Genomic DNA, 20,468 nt, shown 5'->3' with positions numbered 1-20,468 from the left:
TAAATTAATCAAATATTTAATACAAATGTAAGCAAATAGTTCTGTAGCTTTCCCCATTTTGATCTACATGATATATATATATATATATATATATATCACTTTTAATAATTCTATACATCACATATAATATGTATTAGTGCGTAATAAAAAAAATATTTTATCGCTTTATGTTCAAATTTATGTATATATATATTTTTCTGCATACTTTTTATTGGTATTTTCACATTTACAACATATGACAAATAACATGTATAGTCTCTTCGCATTTGGACTCGCAGGGGCCCTCGCCATTGAAATTTGACTGTTGGTTTCTATGTGGCTTTCGATTTGGCCATATCTGCCTGCGCTTCCTTGACCTTCTGGCTTGCTAACATTTAACATAAAAAGTGTAGATATTTGTGCTTGTTCTAGGTTCCAAGAAGTACAAACATATAACACATAACATATAGGTATTGGCGCTTGTTTTAAGGCCGACTGTCAGCCTGGTGGTGGTGCTTGAATCTACTGTGTATCCATTCTCCCTGTTACGTCGGCTACACTGGCCTGCATCAGCCGATCCTTTTGTGGGAGTGCCCTCCTACTAGTACAGTATGGTTTTCTTTGTTAATGGGGGTTCGTATGGGTTTAGGAACTTATAACAAAGCACAAACCCTTGATTATTCAATATATGTTGAACCTAAACAAAGTGGGCCACTAGGTGTCTCACCTATACAAACTTCTCCGACCAGACTCCTCAAAGCTTAACACCAAGAAGTCCAGTTGCTTGGAAGCGCAACTAGATACCACGCTCACCGAGCAAGAACTACACACCCTCTGGGCGTCCCCATCGAAAAACATGATCTCCCCAGTGTTAGCGCAGACAAAATTCTGGTTACTACACCAAATTTATATTTTTAATTTAAACTTCATAAAAACAAATGTTTATTCAATTAAATATATTTAAATTAATCAAATATTCAATACAAATGTAAGCAAATAGTTCTGTAGCGTGTCCCATTTTGTTCTACATATAATTAATTTACATTAATATTTAACCTACAAATATTGTAACTAATTTCGTTTTAGTTAAATACACTTTTTACTATTTCCTATGCATTACTATAGGTAAACCCCACAGTGGAGGTAGAAATCTTCTTATGGTGTAAACATTAGGGAAAGTAAAAAAATAATTATAATAAATTAATAATGATACATTTATGTTAAATATTATTGTAAATAGTTGTATATATTTATTTTACATGTATAACAAATGAAAAAATGCTGAAGCACTGTTGACATAATTTTATATAAATCATTCATTAATTTAAATATATTGAATTAAATTACAATTATTATTTCTTAAGTAAAATATTAAATTCCCACAGAGTTAAAATATTTTATTATGCATTAATAATGATTTCATTGATATATAGGAGCAATTAAAAGTAGTTTAGGTATGTTTTAATAAGAATTAATGTGGCATTAATTCATGCAGTCAAAAATGTGGTTAAAATATTCTACAATTAAATGATAAATATGTTTTACTTTTATATGTTTTAACATTAAACTATATTGATTTACATTTCAAAATATTTTAAATAGTTTACTGAAATTTGTATTATTCCCTTTTTGGTTTTATTTTATGTCTGTCTCCATTATTTTCTATGGGACGGATCAGTGGTTGGCTGTGTGTGACTGGGCTTACTACTGTTTCTTTTTGGCAGTAGTAACACTCATAAATGTGGCTTTTTCAAACGTTGGATATGTGTAAGTCTACACTTGTAAGTAACTTTACACTCAGATATGGTGAATAAAAAAAGTAGTAAAGTTATTCAAAAGTGTAAGAGTAAATTACACGTGTAAATTACTCACAAGTGTAAGTTACTTTTCTGAATAGGCCCCACATTTTTTTTTGTTTTACAGAGAAAACCTGAGAAAACACAGACAAGAGCAAAGTTAGGAGACCAGTGTGAAGCAATTTTGTGTTTCTTTACAAATGGCTGTAGTTCCGCAACACTGACATATGATGAAGCCAATGCAATCAAGGTGTCAAATGCGAGAGTTAACAATCTGTCCAGCTCAAGGCGTTGTCTCTGCTTGACGCTGACTCCCTGCATTGTGACGTTTATTGTCTCTGACTCTTTCAGACAGATAAAGACAATAACACACTGTCGAGCCCCTGCTGCTTACAACTTTCACTTTTGTAATATTGCGAATACAGCATATTTATTCGGACTACTGACTTCGTAATACGGCTCCCTTAGGAGTGTGGAGGTGGCTGATGTATTATAAATCATTTCACACCTGCCAATCACGTGTCTTGTACCTCCCGAGTGTACTCATGCGTGAATGGAGCTGGTTAATAGGTTGGCTTACATATATTTTTGGAGCCTGACAGTGCTTAATTTCTCAGAAGCCCGTGGCGGCATGTGGAATACAAAGGATGTGGACTCTACCTCATGCCTCTTCCGGCACTCCCTTGGGCATATTTACAAGAAAGTGGCCTAGCGCGTCCTAAAGCTAGGAAGGCTAATGGCACGCCTCGTCACTTTAGAAACGCAGGGCTGCACCATATTTACTAGAATATCGCGCAGCCCTGCGTTCTCCCCTGCACTGACGCTAAATTTAGCAGCCTAGCGCCAACGCAGGCACCCTTGCACCGTAGTGCAAGGGTGTCTGCGTGCAGGGGATTATTGTTTTTGTGCAGGAAGGACCGACTTCCTGCACATAAACTATCTTTAAATGCTGTTTTGTAACATCTATGTGTGCTTCTTAATGCAGCCCACATAGAAGATGCAAAACTGCATTTATTTTAAATGATTGTTTATATGCAGGAAAGGGGACCTCTCATGCACATAAACAATCATTGGCATTTTGCTGTTTCTATGAGTGCTGCACAAGGCAGCACACATGGAAACAGCAAAAACAAGGAGAAGTAAAGCATGCACAAGCATGCACAAGGCAGCACACATGGAAACAGCAAAAACAAGGAGAAGTAAAGCATGCACAAGCATGCACAAGGCAGCACACATGGAAACAGCAAAAACAAGGAGAAGTAAAGCATGCACAAGCATGCACAAGGCAGCACACATGGAAACAGCAAAAACAAGGAGAAGTAAAGCATGCACAAGCATGCACAAGGCAGCACACATGGAAACAGCAAAAACAAGGAGAAGTAAAGCATGCACAAGCATGCACAAGGCAGCACACATGGAAACAGCAAAAACAAGGAGAAGTAAAGCATGTCTCATCATTTTGCCTGTTTAAGACCAGGTTTTCCCTGGTTTTAATTTTTTGCGCTGCTCCTGTAAATAGGGGACCGCGTCAAAATCAATTGGTGTTGCAGTGGAACGCCCACCGCAACATCCATTGTCTGCCCCTTTCATGCGTGAAAGGGTGCCTTATTTACAAGGCAGGGTTACTTCACGTTAAGTGGCTTAACACTGCCTTTTAAATAAGGCAAAGCTCCTATCCCCGTCACAACATCACTAAAAGTGATGCTGTGGTCTTGATAGGGGCTTGTAAATATGCCCCCTTGTCTCCTTTTCTCACTTTTGCACGTTCTTTCTCATCCCTCCTGTTTTCTATTTGTCACTGCTTTTCTGTCTGTCGCTTCCTCTTCCTTTCCCTCTTTTCTGCCTTTCTCTCTCTCGTTCTGGGCCAAAGTCTAACAGGGCTGGACTGGCCGACTGGGTACCCAGCGTTTTGGTGGGCTGGGAGAGTAGGGGCGTATTTCCCTGCCGGTGGAGGGGACCTGCAGACCACGTTCCGGCTTGGGGCACTTCTAAATAAGAAGCAGTGCAAAAACAAATGGTTTTAAAGTACGCTTTCAGCACTCTTTAAAACTATTTTGTTTTGTTTTTTTGTGTTACCCTTCAGGGAGGACCTGGGCTTGCAGTTTGGGCTGGACTGTTCCCATTGGATTAGGGTGAAGATTGATTTGCATATTGGGTCCAAACTGAGGTGGCCTGGTGTGCAAAATATCGATGGAGTGGGATGCGGCCCGAGTAATTACCAGTGGCTGAGATTAATTGTTTTGTATATATCAAAACAAGTAAAGCACACCCCTTACCGCACTGTGATTGCAGAATTGCGCACACCTTTTTATCACGTGATCCACAATGCATTCAAAGGAAGTAAAAACACATCCTATCACCTTGTGACAGCAGGCTCGCGAGCACCGCCTTGTCGCGTGGTGCACAGTACACTCAAAGCCAGTAAAGCACGCCTCAAATGTCATATCCCACGGTGACTGCATGCACACAGCCACTATGCACACATCATTCTCACTTGGTACACAGTACTCGAAAAGCAAGCAAAGTGGACCTCATTTTTAAGTGGTCTCACAGCTACATCACAACTTACCCTGCATCTTGGCTGAGGCAATCACGTCCCCTGCGGATATGCTGGAAACATTAACCAAGTACACAGGACAGAAGGTCTGATGAGGAGACAAAGAACAAAAACACGTGTCACCATCTGGACGGAGAGAAGCCTCGCTGTTTCTAAGTGTGTCATCTTTTGAGCAAAGTGTGGTGTCTCTGTTTTGAAGAAAAATACGGTTTGGGTATAGTGTGGCATTTGTATGTCTTAGCATGTCAGTGTGTGTAGTGTGGCATCTGTATGTCAAATGCATGTCGCTCTTTGGGCGTAGTGTGGCATCTGTATGTCTAAGCATGTCACTGGGCGTAGTGTGACATCTTTGTTACTGACCATTGCCTCTTTTTGGCGAAGCGCAGTATTTCTATTTGTAAGTATGTCACAATTTGGGCAAAGTGGCATGCCTTTTTCTAGGCATGTTCATATTGGGCACAGTTTAGCATGCCTTTTTTTAAGGATAACACCATTGTGGTGAAGCATGACATCTCTAACTCTCAGCCAGCGTGTCCAGTGCTTAATTTGAGCCAACGGTCGCCGGTGCTCAGCTCTGGCACTTCACTATCAACACTGGCACGTATGAAAGTGGCGCTGTTGGGCTAATATCAAATATAAGATGAGCAAAACAACGGAATGTTTATTATTCAATACGCATTGCATATTAATAATACCTGCCACGCGGGCCATTCTCATAGCTTTGGGTAGCCTGCTAGTTTGTCTTCTCACACTTGTAAGATTGTCATGGTTAGTAGTTGTGTCGTTACTATCATTGGCAGCGCTGGCGGGGGCAATAAGTGGTGCAGACTGCAGTGACCTCCTGAGAAGGGCCCGGGCACTTACATTTTTACAAATGAACCACTGCATGTCACCATTTGCAGCGAGATGCTTGTTAATAATAGTTGTCTTTGGTCACTGCTGGCTCAGGCATGTCATCGTCCACAGAATGTATGTTTCTATTTACAGAAACCTTGTCACCAATGACAGACAGCAGAGAACCATTGACAGAAAGCCTCTGCCATCTCAGAACGCCCATCACCATTGGCCAACAGCTTCACCCACCGACTGTCAGGATGTGTTTAAAGCTGATCACCATCGACTACTCATCAAGGCCATAGGCACTGGAAGTAGGGGTGCTGGGGGTGCTGCAGCACCCCCAAATAACCATGCTGGCGTTCAGAAGGTGAATGAGCTATAAAGAAGCCTTTAATGAGGCATCTGCAACGCGTTCAAAGACAGGGTGCCATGGCAGGCTGTCCACTGCTTATCCTTTTAAAACAGATCTTGGTTCCTCTTTTGCTGACTCCAGTGGGAGGAGTTTGTTTAGTGAATTATGTGACAATCTTGCTGGGGTGCAGGGCGCATGAAAGGAAAGCCATTTGTTTAGGACACAATACAATTTAAATGCCTGTAAATGAACTGTACAAATGTTTCAAAACCTATCAGCACCAGTGACGTCATAAATAAGGCCCATTTTTAATTCTGGAGTGAAACGAAGACTTTAATAGAATGCAAACAAATCAAGACACTTTACTTGGGGATGCACAAATGATGAGGATTCTCTGAAACCGGTTGGCCACACACCATGAATGCGCTATAGAGTCTATCAGTAAAGCTGTGTGTCTGCGAAGAGTTCGTGGAAACTGTGCTGCCTGAAATGGCAATGCTTTGGTGATGTATTTGTGACTCTGTGCACCACCAGGCACCACCAGGCACACACTACCCTTACCACGCTCCTGCTGAATGGGTGTGGCTCATTTACTACACTTGTTCTTTGTGTGACGCTTGGATTTTTCTCAGTTCTATGACTTCTGTTTTTTAACATTGGTGGCAGCACCTCCCACTCTGAAAATTGTTCCAGCGCCTCTGTGTAAGGCTCATCAATAGACACTGACTTCCTATTACTGTTCCAAGAAAGCTGTCACTGAGAGGATGCACAGTACACAGAGATCAACCATTTCCCAGGGACAGATGTGAGACCTCTCTGGCCCATGTAGTAACACACTCACACAGAAACCTGACTCCCTTGTGGCTTCTACCAACACTGTCAAAGACACACCCCCTGTGCAGAGGACATCAACAAGGATAAGGACACGTCACTTGCAACACATAGCAACATTAAGAAAGACAGACCTCCTGCACACTGTCAAAGACAGACCCCTGTGCAGAGGACAGCAACAAGGATAAGGACACGTCACTTGCAACACATAGCAACATTAAGAAAGACAGACCTCCTGCACACTGGCAAAGACAGACCCCTGTGCAGAGGACAGCAACAAGGATAAGGACAAGTCACTTGCAACACATAACAACACCAAGAAAGACCCTCCTGCACACTGTCAAAGACACACCCCCTGTGCAGAGGACAGCAACAAGGATGAGGACAAGTCACTTGCAACACATAACAACACCAAGAAAGACCCTCCTGCACACTGTCAAAGACACACCCCCTGTGCAGAGGACATCAACAAGGATAAGGACAAGTCACTTGCAACACATAACAACACCAAGAAAGACAGACCTCCTGCACACTGACAAAGACAGACCCCTGTGCAGAGGACATCAACAAGGATAAGAACAAGTCACTTGCAACACATAAAAACACCAAGAAAGACAGACCTCCTGCACACTGGCAAAGACAGACCCCTGTGCAGAGGACAGCAACAAGGATAAGGACAAGTCACTTGCAACACATAACAAGACCAAGAAAGACAGACCTCCTGCACACTGTCAAAGACAGACCTCTGTGCAGAGGACAGCAACGAGGATAAGGACAAGTCACTTGCAACACATAACAAGACCAAGAAAGACAGACCTCCTGCACACTGTCAAAGACAGACCCCTGTGCAGAGGACAGCAACAAGGATAAGGACAAGTCACTTGCAACACATAACAAGACCAAGAAAGACAGACCTCCTGCACACTGTCAAAGACAGACCCCTGTGCAGAGGACAGCAACGAGGATAAGGACAAGTCACTTGCAACACATAACAAGACCAAGAAAGACAGACCTCCTGCACACTGTCAAAGACAGACCCCTGTGCAGAGGACAGCAACAAGGATAAGGACAAGTCACTTGCAACACATAACAAGACCAAGAAAGACAGACCTCCTGCACACTGTCAAAGACAGACCTCTGTGCAGAGGACAGCAACAAGGATAAGGACAAGTCACTTGCAACACATAACAAGACCAAGAAAGACAGACCTCCTGCACACTGGCAAAGGCAGACCCCTGTGCAGAGGACAGCAACAAGGATAAGGACAAGTCACTTGCAACACATAACAAGACCAAGAAAGACAGACCTCCTGCACACTGGCAAAGGCAGACCCCTGTGCAGAGGACAGCAACAAGGATAAGGACAAGTCACTTGCAACACATAACAAGACCAAGAAAGACAGACCTCCTGCACACTGGCAAAGGCAGACCCCTGTGCAGAGGACAGCAACAAGGATAAGGATAAGTCACTTGCAACACATAACAAGACCAAGAAAGACAGACCTCCTGCACACTGGCAAAGGCAGACCCCTGTGCAGAGGACATCAGCAAGGATAAGGACAAGTCACTTGCAACACATAACAAGACCAAGAAAGACAGACCTCCTGCACACTGACAAAGACAGACCCCTGTGCAGAGGACATCAACAAGGATAAGGACAAGTCACTTGCAACACATAACAACACCAAGAAAGACAGACCTCCTGCACACTGTCAAAGACAGACCCCTGTGCAGAGGACATCAACAAGGATAAGGACAGGTCACTTGCAACACATTACAACACCAAGAAAGACAGACCTCCTGCACACTGGCAAAGAAAGACCCCTGTGCAGAGGACATCAACAAGGATAAGGACAAGTCACTTGCAACTCATGACAAGACCAAGAAAGACAGACCTCCTGCACACTGGCAAAGACAGACCCCTGTGCAGAGGACAGCAACAAGGATAAGGACAAGTCACTTGCAACACATAGCAACATTAAGAAAGACAGACCTCCTGCACACTGTCAAAGACAGACCCCTGTGCAGAGGACAGCAACAAGGATAAGGATAAGTCACTTGCAACACATAACAACACCAAGAAAGACAGACCCACTGCACACTGGCAAAGACAGACCCCCTGTGCAGAGGACAGCAACAAGGATAAGGACAAGTCACTTGCAACACATAACAAGACCAAGAAAGACAGACCTCCTGCACACTGGCAAAGGCAGACCCCTGTGCAGAGGACATCAACAAGGATAAGAACAAGTCACTTGCAACACATAAAAACACCAAGAAAGACAGACCTCCTGCACACTGGCAAAGACAGACCCCTGTGCAGAGGACAGCAACAAGGATAAGGACAAGTCACTTGCAACACATAACAAGACCAAGAAAGACAGACCTCCTGCACACTGGCAAAGGCAGACCCCTGTGCAGAGGACAGCAACAAGGATAAGGATAAGTCACTTGCAACACATAACAAGACCAAGAAAGACAGACCTCCTGCACACTGTCAAAGACAGACCCCCTGTGCAGAGGACAGCAACAAGGATAAGGACAAGTCACTTGCAACACATAACAAGACCAAGAAAGACAGACCTCCTGCACACTGTCAAAGACAGACCCCTGTGCAGAGGACAGCAACAAGGATAAGGATAAGTCACTTGCAACACATAACAACACCAAGAAAGACAGACCCACTGCACACTGGCAAAGACAGACCCCTGTGCAGAGGACATCAACAAGGATAAGGACAAGTCACTTGCAACACATAACAACACCAAGAAAGACAGACCTCCTGCACACTGGCAAAGACAGACCCCCTGTGCAGAGGACATCAACAAGGATAAGGATAAGTCACTTGCAACACATAACAACACCAAGAAAGACAGACCTCCTGCACACTGTCAAAGACAGACCTCTGTGCAGAGGACAGCAACGAGGATAAGGACAAGTCACTTGCAACACATAACAACACCAAGAAAGACAGACCTCCTGCACACTGGCAAAGACAGACCCCCTGTGCAGAGGACATCAACAAGGATAAGGATAAGTCACTTGCAACACATAACAACACCAAGAAAGACAGACCTCCTGCACACTGTCAAAGACAGACCCCTGTGCAGAGGACAGCAACAAGGATAAGGACACGTCACTTGCAACACATAACAACACCAAGAAAGACAGACCTCCTGCACACTGTCAAAGACAGATATCCTGTGCAGAGGACATCAACAAGGATAACAACATCAAGAAAGACAGACCTCCTGCACACTGACAAAGACAGACCCCTGTGCAGAGGACATCAACAAGGATAATGACAAGTCACTTGCAACACATAACAACACCAAGAAAGACAGACCTCCTGCACACTGGCAAAGACAGACCCCTGTGCAGAGGACAGCAACAAGGATAATGACAAATCACTTGCAACACATAACAAGACCAAGAAAGACAGACCTCCTGCACACTCTCAAAGACAGACCCCTGTGCAGAGGACATCAACAAGGATAAGGACAAGTCACTTGCAACACATAACAAGACCAAGAAAGACCCTCCTGCATATTGACAAAAAGACAGACCCCTGTGCAGCAGATATCAAAACTGATAAAAACATATCACCTGCAAGAACATAACAACACTGGCAAAGACAGACCTACTCCACACTGACAAAAAAAAAACCCTTCTGCATCGGATATCAACACTCATAAAGCCAGATAACCTGCAACACGTAATAACACCAGTAACAACAGACCTTCTGCTCGTCCACACTTTCCTTTATTTAGGCATCAACATATATCCCACCACCACTCGCGGGCTTCTCGACGGTAACCTCATGAAGGCTATCTCTACAGACTTGTTCTATGGCCTGAAGGCTCCCTGAGAACACAATCTGGGGCGCTTATTAACACCCAAGGAGCAGAACCGGGCACTCATTTTCCACGCAAAGTTTCACTCAATGCTCGATTTCAGTACATACAGCATAACATCCCGCACAGAGCCCACTTAACCCTGGTTAGGTAGCATAAAATATACCGCATGGCATCTTCTGCCTGGCCTGGCTGTAAACACCCACATGCAGGCATACTACACATGTGTTGACATTGTTCTCCGACTCAACACTTCTGGGATGAGATTTTAATTTAAAAATATTTCTTAAGCGCACATACACTAGGCGGTTTCTTGGCGCTGAAGGATGCAAAACCCGAGAGGCAGAGGTGTGGGGATTAGGACGGGAAAGCTTGCAGGAACAGAAAAGTTTTGAGCGCCTTGCGGAACTCAGAATACGAGGGTATAGATCTGATAGTGGGGGGGAGGGAGTTCCAGAAAGTGGGGCCGAGAACAGCGAATTTCATACCCCCCAATCTGCTCTTCCTGAACTGCGGTACAAAGAGGAGAGACTGGGTGGAAGAGCGGAGTTCTCTAGCAGGCCTATAGTATTTGATTTCCGAGTTTATAAAAGCTGGAGCAGTTCCGGCTCGGGCCTGAAACGTTGTACATCCCAGCTTGATAAAATCTTCAGAAAATCACTGACAGGTCAGACCTTAACAGGCTGGAAACTTGCCCACTGGGGTTGCATGACTGTCGCAAGCTGACGGGGGCATAATGAGAGTTATTGACTTATCCCTAGTATTGGCTAAAAGATCTATTACAATAGGTGGAAGGCAGCATCCCTCCCTGTGGTCCCACAGTGGCAGGCAGCAGTGGTACAATAGGCCATGACAGAGTCACTGGCACTTAAAAGGAGGAAGCTGAGGAGGCTGCGTAGGCGCCCCATGGCAGCATTATCAGATGAGCTCCTACCTGCTTTACAAGGCGACCTCATTGAAGATACACACTCAACAAAGCGGATATGCCCACCCAACCCATACCAGTCCGTGCATCGAACATACAGTGATCCAGGGCTCTGTTAGCCATAGCAATAAATAGCCCAACACTCACCCAGGACCCACTCCATGCGACCCGATTAAAGCACCCGTTGTCAGAGACCAGGCTCACAGTTAGAACAGTTCAGTCAGTCGTTTGTTTTGAATGCTACCAACTATACGGTGACAATCTACAATGTGTTTCTCACTGTAAAATTATGACCGCGCAGATGTTACTATTGTTACTTCCTCAGAAGGTAGGCTTGCAGTCAAGTTTCTTTGATGAATATAAAGACAGGCCTTTTGCTCCAAGTCAATGCACAGACAATGATAGACAGATCTGCAACAGACAACAACACTGATGCATATACACTAGCTGCATCAATCCAGCAATGATAAAGCTCCCTGGGTGTATCAATACACGACAAGGACAGAACTACCCCACGTCAGATAACAAAGTCTGGATGCAAACTGAACCAGCTCAGCGAGGCACAACACTATATATACCTCTTTCTGGCAGTTCCCTTTGCTCTGACTAGGCCATCCCTTATCCATCACGATTTACCCTCTCTCTGCCCGAGGTACCAACACAGCCCCTGGTGGCAACACTGGCAGGCCTCAGGCCTAAGGACAGGACCCCCAGCAGAGATCCAACACTCACAGCAACACACCCTGATACCTCAAACATGAACACACACTAATGGAGACAGTTCTGCATGAAGCAACCCCAAACTCTACTATTATGTATGTGCCCTGCAGTGAAGCAGTGAGATTCAGGCTAGAAGCCAAGGTGGACTTATGATAGGGAACAGGATAAGGACAGAATGGGAGTTCTCCTGGGAAGCATCAGCTCAGCTCCACAGTAAGGAAAAGTTTGATTTTGAGAACTGATGCAATATATTCTTTAGACATACACTTATCTGAGAGACACCTGATAGGCTGAAACTGGGGGTATCTTCTTAGCATCATGTGGGTGGTGTCAGGGATACCAGCCGATAACCTACAGGTGATGGACCCTTATTCTGGGGGGATGGGGGGATCCCAGAAGGGGGGATATTAAAGGTTGAAGAGGCATTGAGAGGATTTTGGGACACATTATGCACCAATGAGAACTAATACTTAGTCTTGATTGAACGACTTTACTCACTCTGTTGGCGATGGTGATGACCCGGTGCACAGCCTCCGCCTCGAGCTGTATGGAAAATAAAGCATTATACATTCAGTAACTCTCTCTTAAAATCTCTTTGTCAAACCCGATCATCTCACTCTGATGTTCTTTCTATCAGTCCTTTTGAGACAGCCACAAAAGTTCTGCACTGCCCCCAATGAAAACCCCAAAGCATGCTTGTAAAATGGTATTAAACTTATCCAAGGTGAAAATTGCATTCAAATATCCAATTATGTTGGAACATTCCGCAGAATCACATTAATCGCTGAATGTGCCCCTCCTCCCCCCCCCCCCATGATCATCATCTTGGTGTTGTCCTCCATCCCTTCACTCAGCGGCTTCGTGGAATTGAATGAACGTGTCTTAGGTTGACGCTGCTGGGTCTCTGCGGGAGAAGCGTAATATCCTCATGGGAGAGCGACAAGAGTGCGCTGCAATAAGATCCCTCGAACTGTAGCCTCTGCGTAGTGAAGCAGAAGGGGCCTAGACGAGGATGGCAAAAAGTATTTTCTATAAATGCCTACCACTTACTGCGCCTGAGCAGCTGTCCAGGGGTGCTTGGTGAGATCTGGGTACATGGACAACCATGCACCGGAGTACTCTTCAGCACTTGCTGCATGTGTGGATAAAGGGGACCTCGCCAACCATGGTTCTGAGACCCCATTGAAATCCACTCTTTCCCACCCGTACTGCGGAGGCTGTTTTTACATAAATTCACAATGTTAGACTAAGTGTCTGATTTAGATTTCGGCAAACAGGTTACTCCGTCACAACGGTGATGGATATCCCATCCACCGAATTATTAATCCAATAATTTCCAATAGGATTCATATTCACGCTCCAGAACTGTGTAGATTCTGCCCCCTTTGATAGGACTACTGGGACCTTAATTTCTGTAGAGGAATCATTTTTCACGCCCCTGTTGGCTGCAGTTACCGGATATCTGTGACATATTTTGACATAACCTCTCAAATATTTCAAAGTCTAGCTCACTTCCTGAGGACTCAACTCCTGTGCTGCCTGGATCGGATCTGACTGGATTTCTAAACTTAAACAAACATAAATAGTGTCCCCAAACTTCCACAACATTCAACAATTATTAAAATTGTGGCATGTAGACAAAAAGTTGAAAACGCAATCAGGTGTGACTCCACCCAGTGCGTCGTCCAATTCTACACCATATTCCCCTTAACCACTCACTAACAGCTATTTCAGGGAAGGTAACCAGCGTGGTGGCACCACTAGGAGATTTTCAATAGACGGGGGGGGTCAGCTGAATCAGTGTCACAGTTGAGTGCCCCACTGATGACTTTGTTTCTGGTGCTAGCAGCTGGATCTAACACACCCTAGTGTGGCTTTCACACCAGCCACACTAGGGAGGCTTCAAGGCTTTGGTACCTTCTCCCCCTTAGCTTCAGAGAGTTGCATCCCATGCCCATCGACACATCACCATTACCACTGTACGAGAAGAAGGAGCAGCTGCGGCGCTTCCCTTAACCACCAATACCTATGTGTGGAGCCGTGGCTCAGTAAACCTACCTGCTGGTTTTTAACCTGCGGCAAGCCAATCAGAAGGCAGTGTGGTGTGATGACATGCTGGCCTGGTTCTCAAGAGGCAGTCAATGTTATCGCGTCTGCTTTCATAGTAGCTCATTTCAGGAGGATTTCCCTGCGCCCTGCCCCATAAAAAGGTGATCAATGGGGCGGATGGTGTGGGTATACAAGTGAGTGAGTCCTTACAACGGGGCACGCTGAGCCATGGGGAGGGTATACATGACTTGTGGGGTGAGGTGAGAAGGAGACTGATGGGACCCAAGACCCCCCACCACAAGAGGAGAGCAGAGGCCAGAAGAAAGTCTGTGTGTAAGGACCCTCAAGAGCTTACCTCCTCCGGGCGGCTGATCTCTATCCCTTCCGGGCCCGTGATGCCCAGGTCCAGCACCTCTTTAGCACCCTGGGAAGGCAAGAAGAAAGCATAGGTCAGTCCAACGATACAGAAACAAAGACGGGAACCAGAGCATACCCAAGGAGAGCTGGAGTCGGCCCAAGAATGGGAATCAGAACCCACCCAAGGAGAGCTGGGATCGGCCCAACAATGGGAACCAGAACCCACCCAAGGATAGCCGGGGTCGGTCCAAGGATGGAAACCAGGACCCACCCAAGGAGAGCTGGGGTCGGCCCAAGGAAGGGAACCAGGACCCACCCAAGGAGAGCTGGAGTCGGCCCAAGAATGGGAATCAGAACCCACCCAAGGAGAGCTGGGATCGGCCCAAGGATGGGAACGAGAACACACCTAAGGAGAGCTGGGGTCGGCCCAAGGATGCAGGAACAAGGATGGAAACCAGAAGCCACCGAATCGAGATCTGGGGTAGGCCCACTACCCGCTGTAAGGAATGATGGAGCCCAGGCTGGAGAAGATGGCTGACATCTTCATGGGAACCAGAACCCACCCAATGAGAGCTGGGGTCGGCCCAAGGAAGGGAACCAGGACCCACCCAAGGAGAGAGGGGGTCGGCCCAAGGAAGGGAACCAGGACCAACCAAGGAGAGCTGGAGTCGGCCCAAGAATGGGAACCAGAACCCACCCAAGGAGAGCTGGGATCGGCCCAAGGATGGGACACAGAACACACCTAAGGAGAGCTTGGGTCTGCCCAAGGAAGGGAACCAGGACCCACCCAAGGAGAGCTGGTGTCGGCCCAAGGACACAGTAACGAGGACAGGAACCAGAACCCACCCAAGGAGAGCTGGGGTCGGCCCAAGGATGGGACACAGAACACACCTAAGGAGAGCTTGGGTCTGCCCAAGGAAGGGAACCAGGACCCACCCAAGGAGAGCTGGTGTCGGCCCAAGGACACAGTAACGAGGACAGGAACCAGAACCCACCCAAGGAGAGCTGGTGTCGACCCAAGGATGCAGGAGCAAGGACGGGTACCAGAATCCACCCATGGAGAGTTAGGGTCGGTCCAAGGATTCAGGAACAAAGATGGGAACCAGAACCCACCCATGGAGAGCTTGGTTTGGCCCAAGATTGGGAACCAGAACCCACCCAAGGAAAGCTGGGATCGGCCCAAGAATGGGAACCAGAACCCACCCAAGGAGAGCTGGAGTCGGCCCAAGGATGGGAAACAGAACACACCTAAGGAGAGCTGGTAGCAGACCAAGAATGGGAACCAGAACCCACACAAGGAGAGCTGGGATCCGACCAAGGATGGGAACCAGAACCCACCCAATGAGAGATGGGATCAGACCAAGGATGGGAACCAGAACCCACCCAAGGAGAGCTGGTGTCAGACCAAGAATGGGAACCAGAACCCACCCAAGGAGAGCTGGGGTCGGCCCAAGGATGAGAACCAGAACCCACCCAAGGAGAGCTTGGGTCTGCCCAAGGATGCAGGAACAAGGATGGGAACCAGAACCCACCCAAGGAGAGCTGGTGTCAGCCTAAGGACACAGTAACGAGGACAGGAACCAGAACCCACCCAAGGAGAGCTGGGGTCGGGCCCAAGGATGCAGGAGCAAGGACGGGTACCAGAATCCACCCAAGGAGAGCTGGGATCGGCCCAAGAATGGGAACCAAAACCCACCCAAGGAGAGCTGGGATCAGACCAAGGATGGGAACCAGAACCCACCCAAGGAGAGCTGGGATCGGACCAAGGATGGGAACCAGAACCCACCCAAGGAGAGCTGGGATCGGCCCAAGAATGGGAACCAAAACCCACCCAAGGAGAGCTGGGATCAGACCAAGGATGGGAACCAGAACCCACCCAAGGAGAGCTGGGATCAGACCAAGGATGGGAACCAGAACCCACCCAAGGAGAGCTGGGATCAGACCAAGAATGGGAACCAGAACCCACCCAAGGAGAGCTGGGATCAGACCAAGAATGGGAACCAGAACCCACCCAAGGAGAGCTGGGATCGGCCCAAGAATGGAAACCAGAACCCACCCAAGGAGAGCTTGGGTCTGCCCAAGGATGCAGGAACAAGGATGGGAACCAGAACCCACCCAAGGAGAGCTTGGGTCTGCCCAAGGAAGCAGGAACAAGGACAGGAACCAGAACCCAAGCAAGAATTTGCTCACACTCACATTTTGGATGACATTTTAAAAATCCTAGACCAAAACAAATCCTGCCTCCTGATCCTACTTGATCTTTCTTCTGCGTCTGACACTGTTAATGACGATAACCTCTTATCCATTCTAGAACACATGATGGGCCTTTCAGGACTGGTATTGCAATGGTTTACTTTCTTTCTCCACCGCAGGTCCCAAAGACTTGAGGTGAATCATTCCCTATCTCAGCCCTCTACAGTATCCATGGGGGTCCTACAAGGATCTGCCTTATCACCCACACTCATCAAAGTATTATTGGAAATGTTAGTAAATGCACTATATTCAGCTAACGTTCTGTTTCATGTGTATGCGGATGACACTTCACTCTATCTGAAAACCACCTCCCCTGAAGACTTCACTTCACTCAACGCTACCCTGATGAATGCTCAAAACTGGCTAACTGAAAACCACCTCTTGCTCAACACCACCTCCAAAACTGAATACCTTCTCATTTCACCTTCTAATTACACCCCCAAGACTGATCTCTGGATGAAACACCTCACATCCTTCAACTGCTCCCCCCACATTATTGAATCAGCTAAATCCCTCGGAATCACCCTTGAGGTGCACCTGAACATGCAGAATCATATTAGCAATGCAAGCAAGGGTGCTAAACACCAGATGAGTATACTAAGGAATCTCAAACCATTCCTTCCACAAAATGACTACAAGCAGGTGGTTCAAGCGCTTGTACTGCCTAGGCTAGACTAGAATAATCTGGAGGGGGTAGACAGTCGCAAAGCGCAATTTGATTGCTCTTGAAACCATAGATTGTTCACTAGATTGGTGTACACCTGTCAATCCGAGCGTCGCCTGCTATGCACTTATAAGTAATAAATGTCTTCTCCCAGTATGTATATGTCTTACTCTAAATGTGATGTACTCTGATACCCTCTGGGAGCCTTTTCGTGTTTGCATTCATAAGTAACGATGGCCCTTTCCCACCATTATTTCCTACCCATCCAAATTGTGAAGCGCCCTGATGCCCACCTGGGTCTTGTTCGTGCTAAACACAATTTAAAAATAACTAAGGAGAGCTGAGGTCAGCTCACTACCCGCTGGAGGGAGCGGCGGACATCTTCACGGGAAGCAAGTGTCAGGTTAATTACAACTTCAGGGGTGGTACGTTTCTTCCCGCCTCCCTCTCACATAGGAATAATAATGATAAGAACAATAATAATAATAATATTAATAATAACAATAATCATATATTGCTGGTTGTGATAATGAGAAACTAAAATAAGTGTTAATATTAATAACCCAAAAAAGAATGATAATCAAGGTATTAGTAATGCATATGATTATACGAATAATAGTAAATAATTGAAGAGGTAGTAACTACTAACACTGAGGGGGTACTAATGCTAACACTACTAATAACAGGTGCAGTAAGAGTGGTAACTGGTTGCCGGTGATACTGCTGAAATGAGGGCCACTCCGGCACGCTGTAATGCCGGCTGAGAGTCGAGCCTTATGGATGCCTTACACATGGGCTTTGCTTCTGAAACGACATGTTACTGGTATGATATGGCGCTTCCGCACTCCTATGCTTGCGCCAACTTCTTGAACCCATCACATTACGACTCTGTCGTAAGCCATCCCCTTCACGAGGACATGCGTTCGCCTGTGAGCCGGCACCTAACTGCTGCTCTCCCTGCACACAATAGGCCAGGGCAAAATTCTATTTACACTGGTGTAATTACGGCAATTTCAGGGATTTCGTATTACGCTTATTACGCGCAATTCCAATAATTAAGCCATTATGCCACTTTACATAATCACACGCCTTTCGCAGTAACAATTTACCGCCCTTGTGTTTTTCGCAATATTGTTTTACTGATAGACAAGTCCTCCCATAAACAATTGACACAAGTACGCATTTTGCACAAAATATTGCACTAAATGATGGTCATTGCGCAAAGGCCATTTATGCGAATTTGGTGCACGCCATTTCAAAGTGTAAAGCAAACTCTACCTCGCCTTTACTCTACTTTGTGTCTGCTACTCATCAGGGTAGTGATGGACAGCAAGCTCTGATCACTGGAGTCTGACTTTGTAGGCGGATTCCATGTTTTGCCCACAGATTTGTATTACACCTGATTAGATTCATCCTGCTTCCCTTATCCACCATCTTTGATTTTACATGTTGCTCAATTCAAGAAAGTAGGAATATTCTCTCTTAGTCATCCACTAGGTGGCGCCCAACAGCAACAAATAGAACTCTTGTCACTGAAACAATAAATGGAAGCACGCGATGCTTTGGATTACTGGGGAAAACCAACGAGCAAGCATTTCTTCCATGAGGCAAGCACTTTCTGTCTCACTTGGAGAAGAATCAATGGGAGCAGCACTTGATCATTTCAGTGGAGAGAACAGTCAAAAGACCAGCACTTGATACTTTCAACCTTTCATAACTAGCAGAATGAATTGACACGCACTATACCCAGGGCTTTAAGTGGGCCGGGTCTGTCCGGGTCTGAGCACCGGCAGTTTTTTTTGGGGCCCTCGAAACGGGTCTCTATCGGGCTCTGTTTTCGCGGCTGGCAAAGGTAGACCTTTCTTCATTTTTTTTTTTTAGACCCGTTTCGAGGGTCCCAAAATAAAACTGCCGGTGCTCAGAACTGGCCCACTTAAAGCCCTGGCGGTTGCTGCTGCGATGTTTTCTCAGTTAAGGATAAGGAATTATGCTACTGCAGTGAGAGTTGTTTCCTCACTGAGTAGTGGAGGTCACGGCATGACCACGACGTCATGCCAGCAGGCGCGGTGCGTCCATTGGGGCGTAGGGGCGAAGCCCCACTAAGCCCCATGGACCCACCACGTTGTCACTAGAAGCCAAACACAATTATTTTTAAAAATCGCGCTATCTGCCGGCCGGGAAACCGGGAGACACCCGACCTTCCCGGAGTGCGCAAGGGGGTGGGGGGGGGGGGGGGGGGGAAGGATCGGGCTGCTGCAGCTGCGCAAGTGTATTTTTGGGCACAAACATGCCCGCGCATGCGCAGATCGTTTTCTTGTGAATTCCCCCTTAGAGAGAGGACCAGGGGGCGGGCCGCAGCCCCCGGGGTTACACAGGGCGACTGGGCGAGGAGTCATGGTGCCCCCCCAGCCAATCCTGGCGCAGGATTGGCTGGTCACTACATAGCCCTGTTACATAACCCCTGACGGATAGCACGGCCGACTTTGGTGATGGGAAACCAGGTTCGAGCCTCTTATCGAACCATAAAAATGTATACATGACTTACACTGGTGTTAAATAAATAGATATTTTAAAAAACAAATAAAAATGATGTTCCGACTAAGGTGTGAAATTGGTGTCGAATAAATACATGTTTTTAAAAACAATTAATATTAATCATGTATCATTGGTGCTGGAGTACAAGGTTCGAGACTGGTATTAAACACTGACAATCTGTGTGCAAGTTATAGGGTCATAAAAATACATGAATGATGGATGGATGCAGGATGAATGATGGGTGGATGAATGGATGGGTGGATACATGAATGAATGATGGATGCAGGATGGATGCAGGATGGGTGGATGAATGAATGATGGATGCAGGATGGATGCAGGGTGGATGGATGGGTGCATGAATGAATGATGGATGGATGGATGGGTGGATGCAGGAATGGATGCAGGAATGGATGGATGATGGATGGATGGATGGATGGGTGGATGGATGCATGAATGAATGAATGATGGATGCTGGATGGGTGGATGGATGGGTGGATGAATGAATGATGGATGCAGGATGGATGGGTGGATGGATGGATGGGTGCATGAATGAATGATGGATGCAGGGTGGATGGATGGGTGCATGAATGATCGATGCAGGATGGGTGGATGGATGGGTGGACACATGAATGAATGAATGATGATGGGTGGATGAATGGATTGGTGGATGCATGAATGAATGATGGATGCAGGATGGATGGATGGGTGAATGCATGAATGAATGATGGATGCTGGATGGATGGGTGGATGCATGAATGAA

At 46.3% G+C, this 20,468-nt stretch overlaps 1 protein-coding gene across 2 annotated transcripts in view; it reads right to left on the bottom strand.

The window, feature by feature from the left end:
- DPYSL5 (dihydropyrimidinase like 5) overlaps positions 1-20,468 on the bottom strand; it is a 364,441-nt gene that overhangs the window by 54,355 nt on the left and 289,618 nt on the right. For both annotated transcript variants that reach the window (XM_086928117.1, XM_086928116.1), the window contains exons 5-7: positions 14,255-14,323; positions 12,349-12,393; positions 4,345-4,420 (exon numbers count right to left, since the gene is read on the bottom strand). In XM_086928117.1, coding sequence (XP_086784243.1) covers positions 4,345-4,420; positions 12,349-12,393; positions 14,255-14,323 — 190 coding nt within the window. The remainder of the gene's footprint in view (positions 1-4,344; positions 4,421-12,348; positions 12,394-14,254; positions 14,324-20,468) is intronic.

This window comes from Lissotriton vulgaris, chromosome 6, assembly GCF_964263255.1.
Source record: "Lissotriton vulgaris chromosome 6, aLisVul1.2, whole genome shotgun sequence".
Classification (NCBI taxonomy): Eukaryota; Metazoa; Chordata; class Amphibia; order Caudata; family Salamandridae; genus Lissotriton; species Lissotriton vulgaris.
The sequence above is the reverse complement of the archived record's forward strand: the minus strand, read 5'-3'. Positions and strand labels throughout refer to the sequence as shown.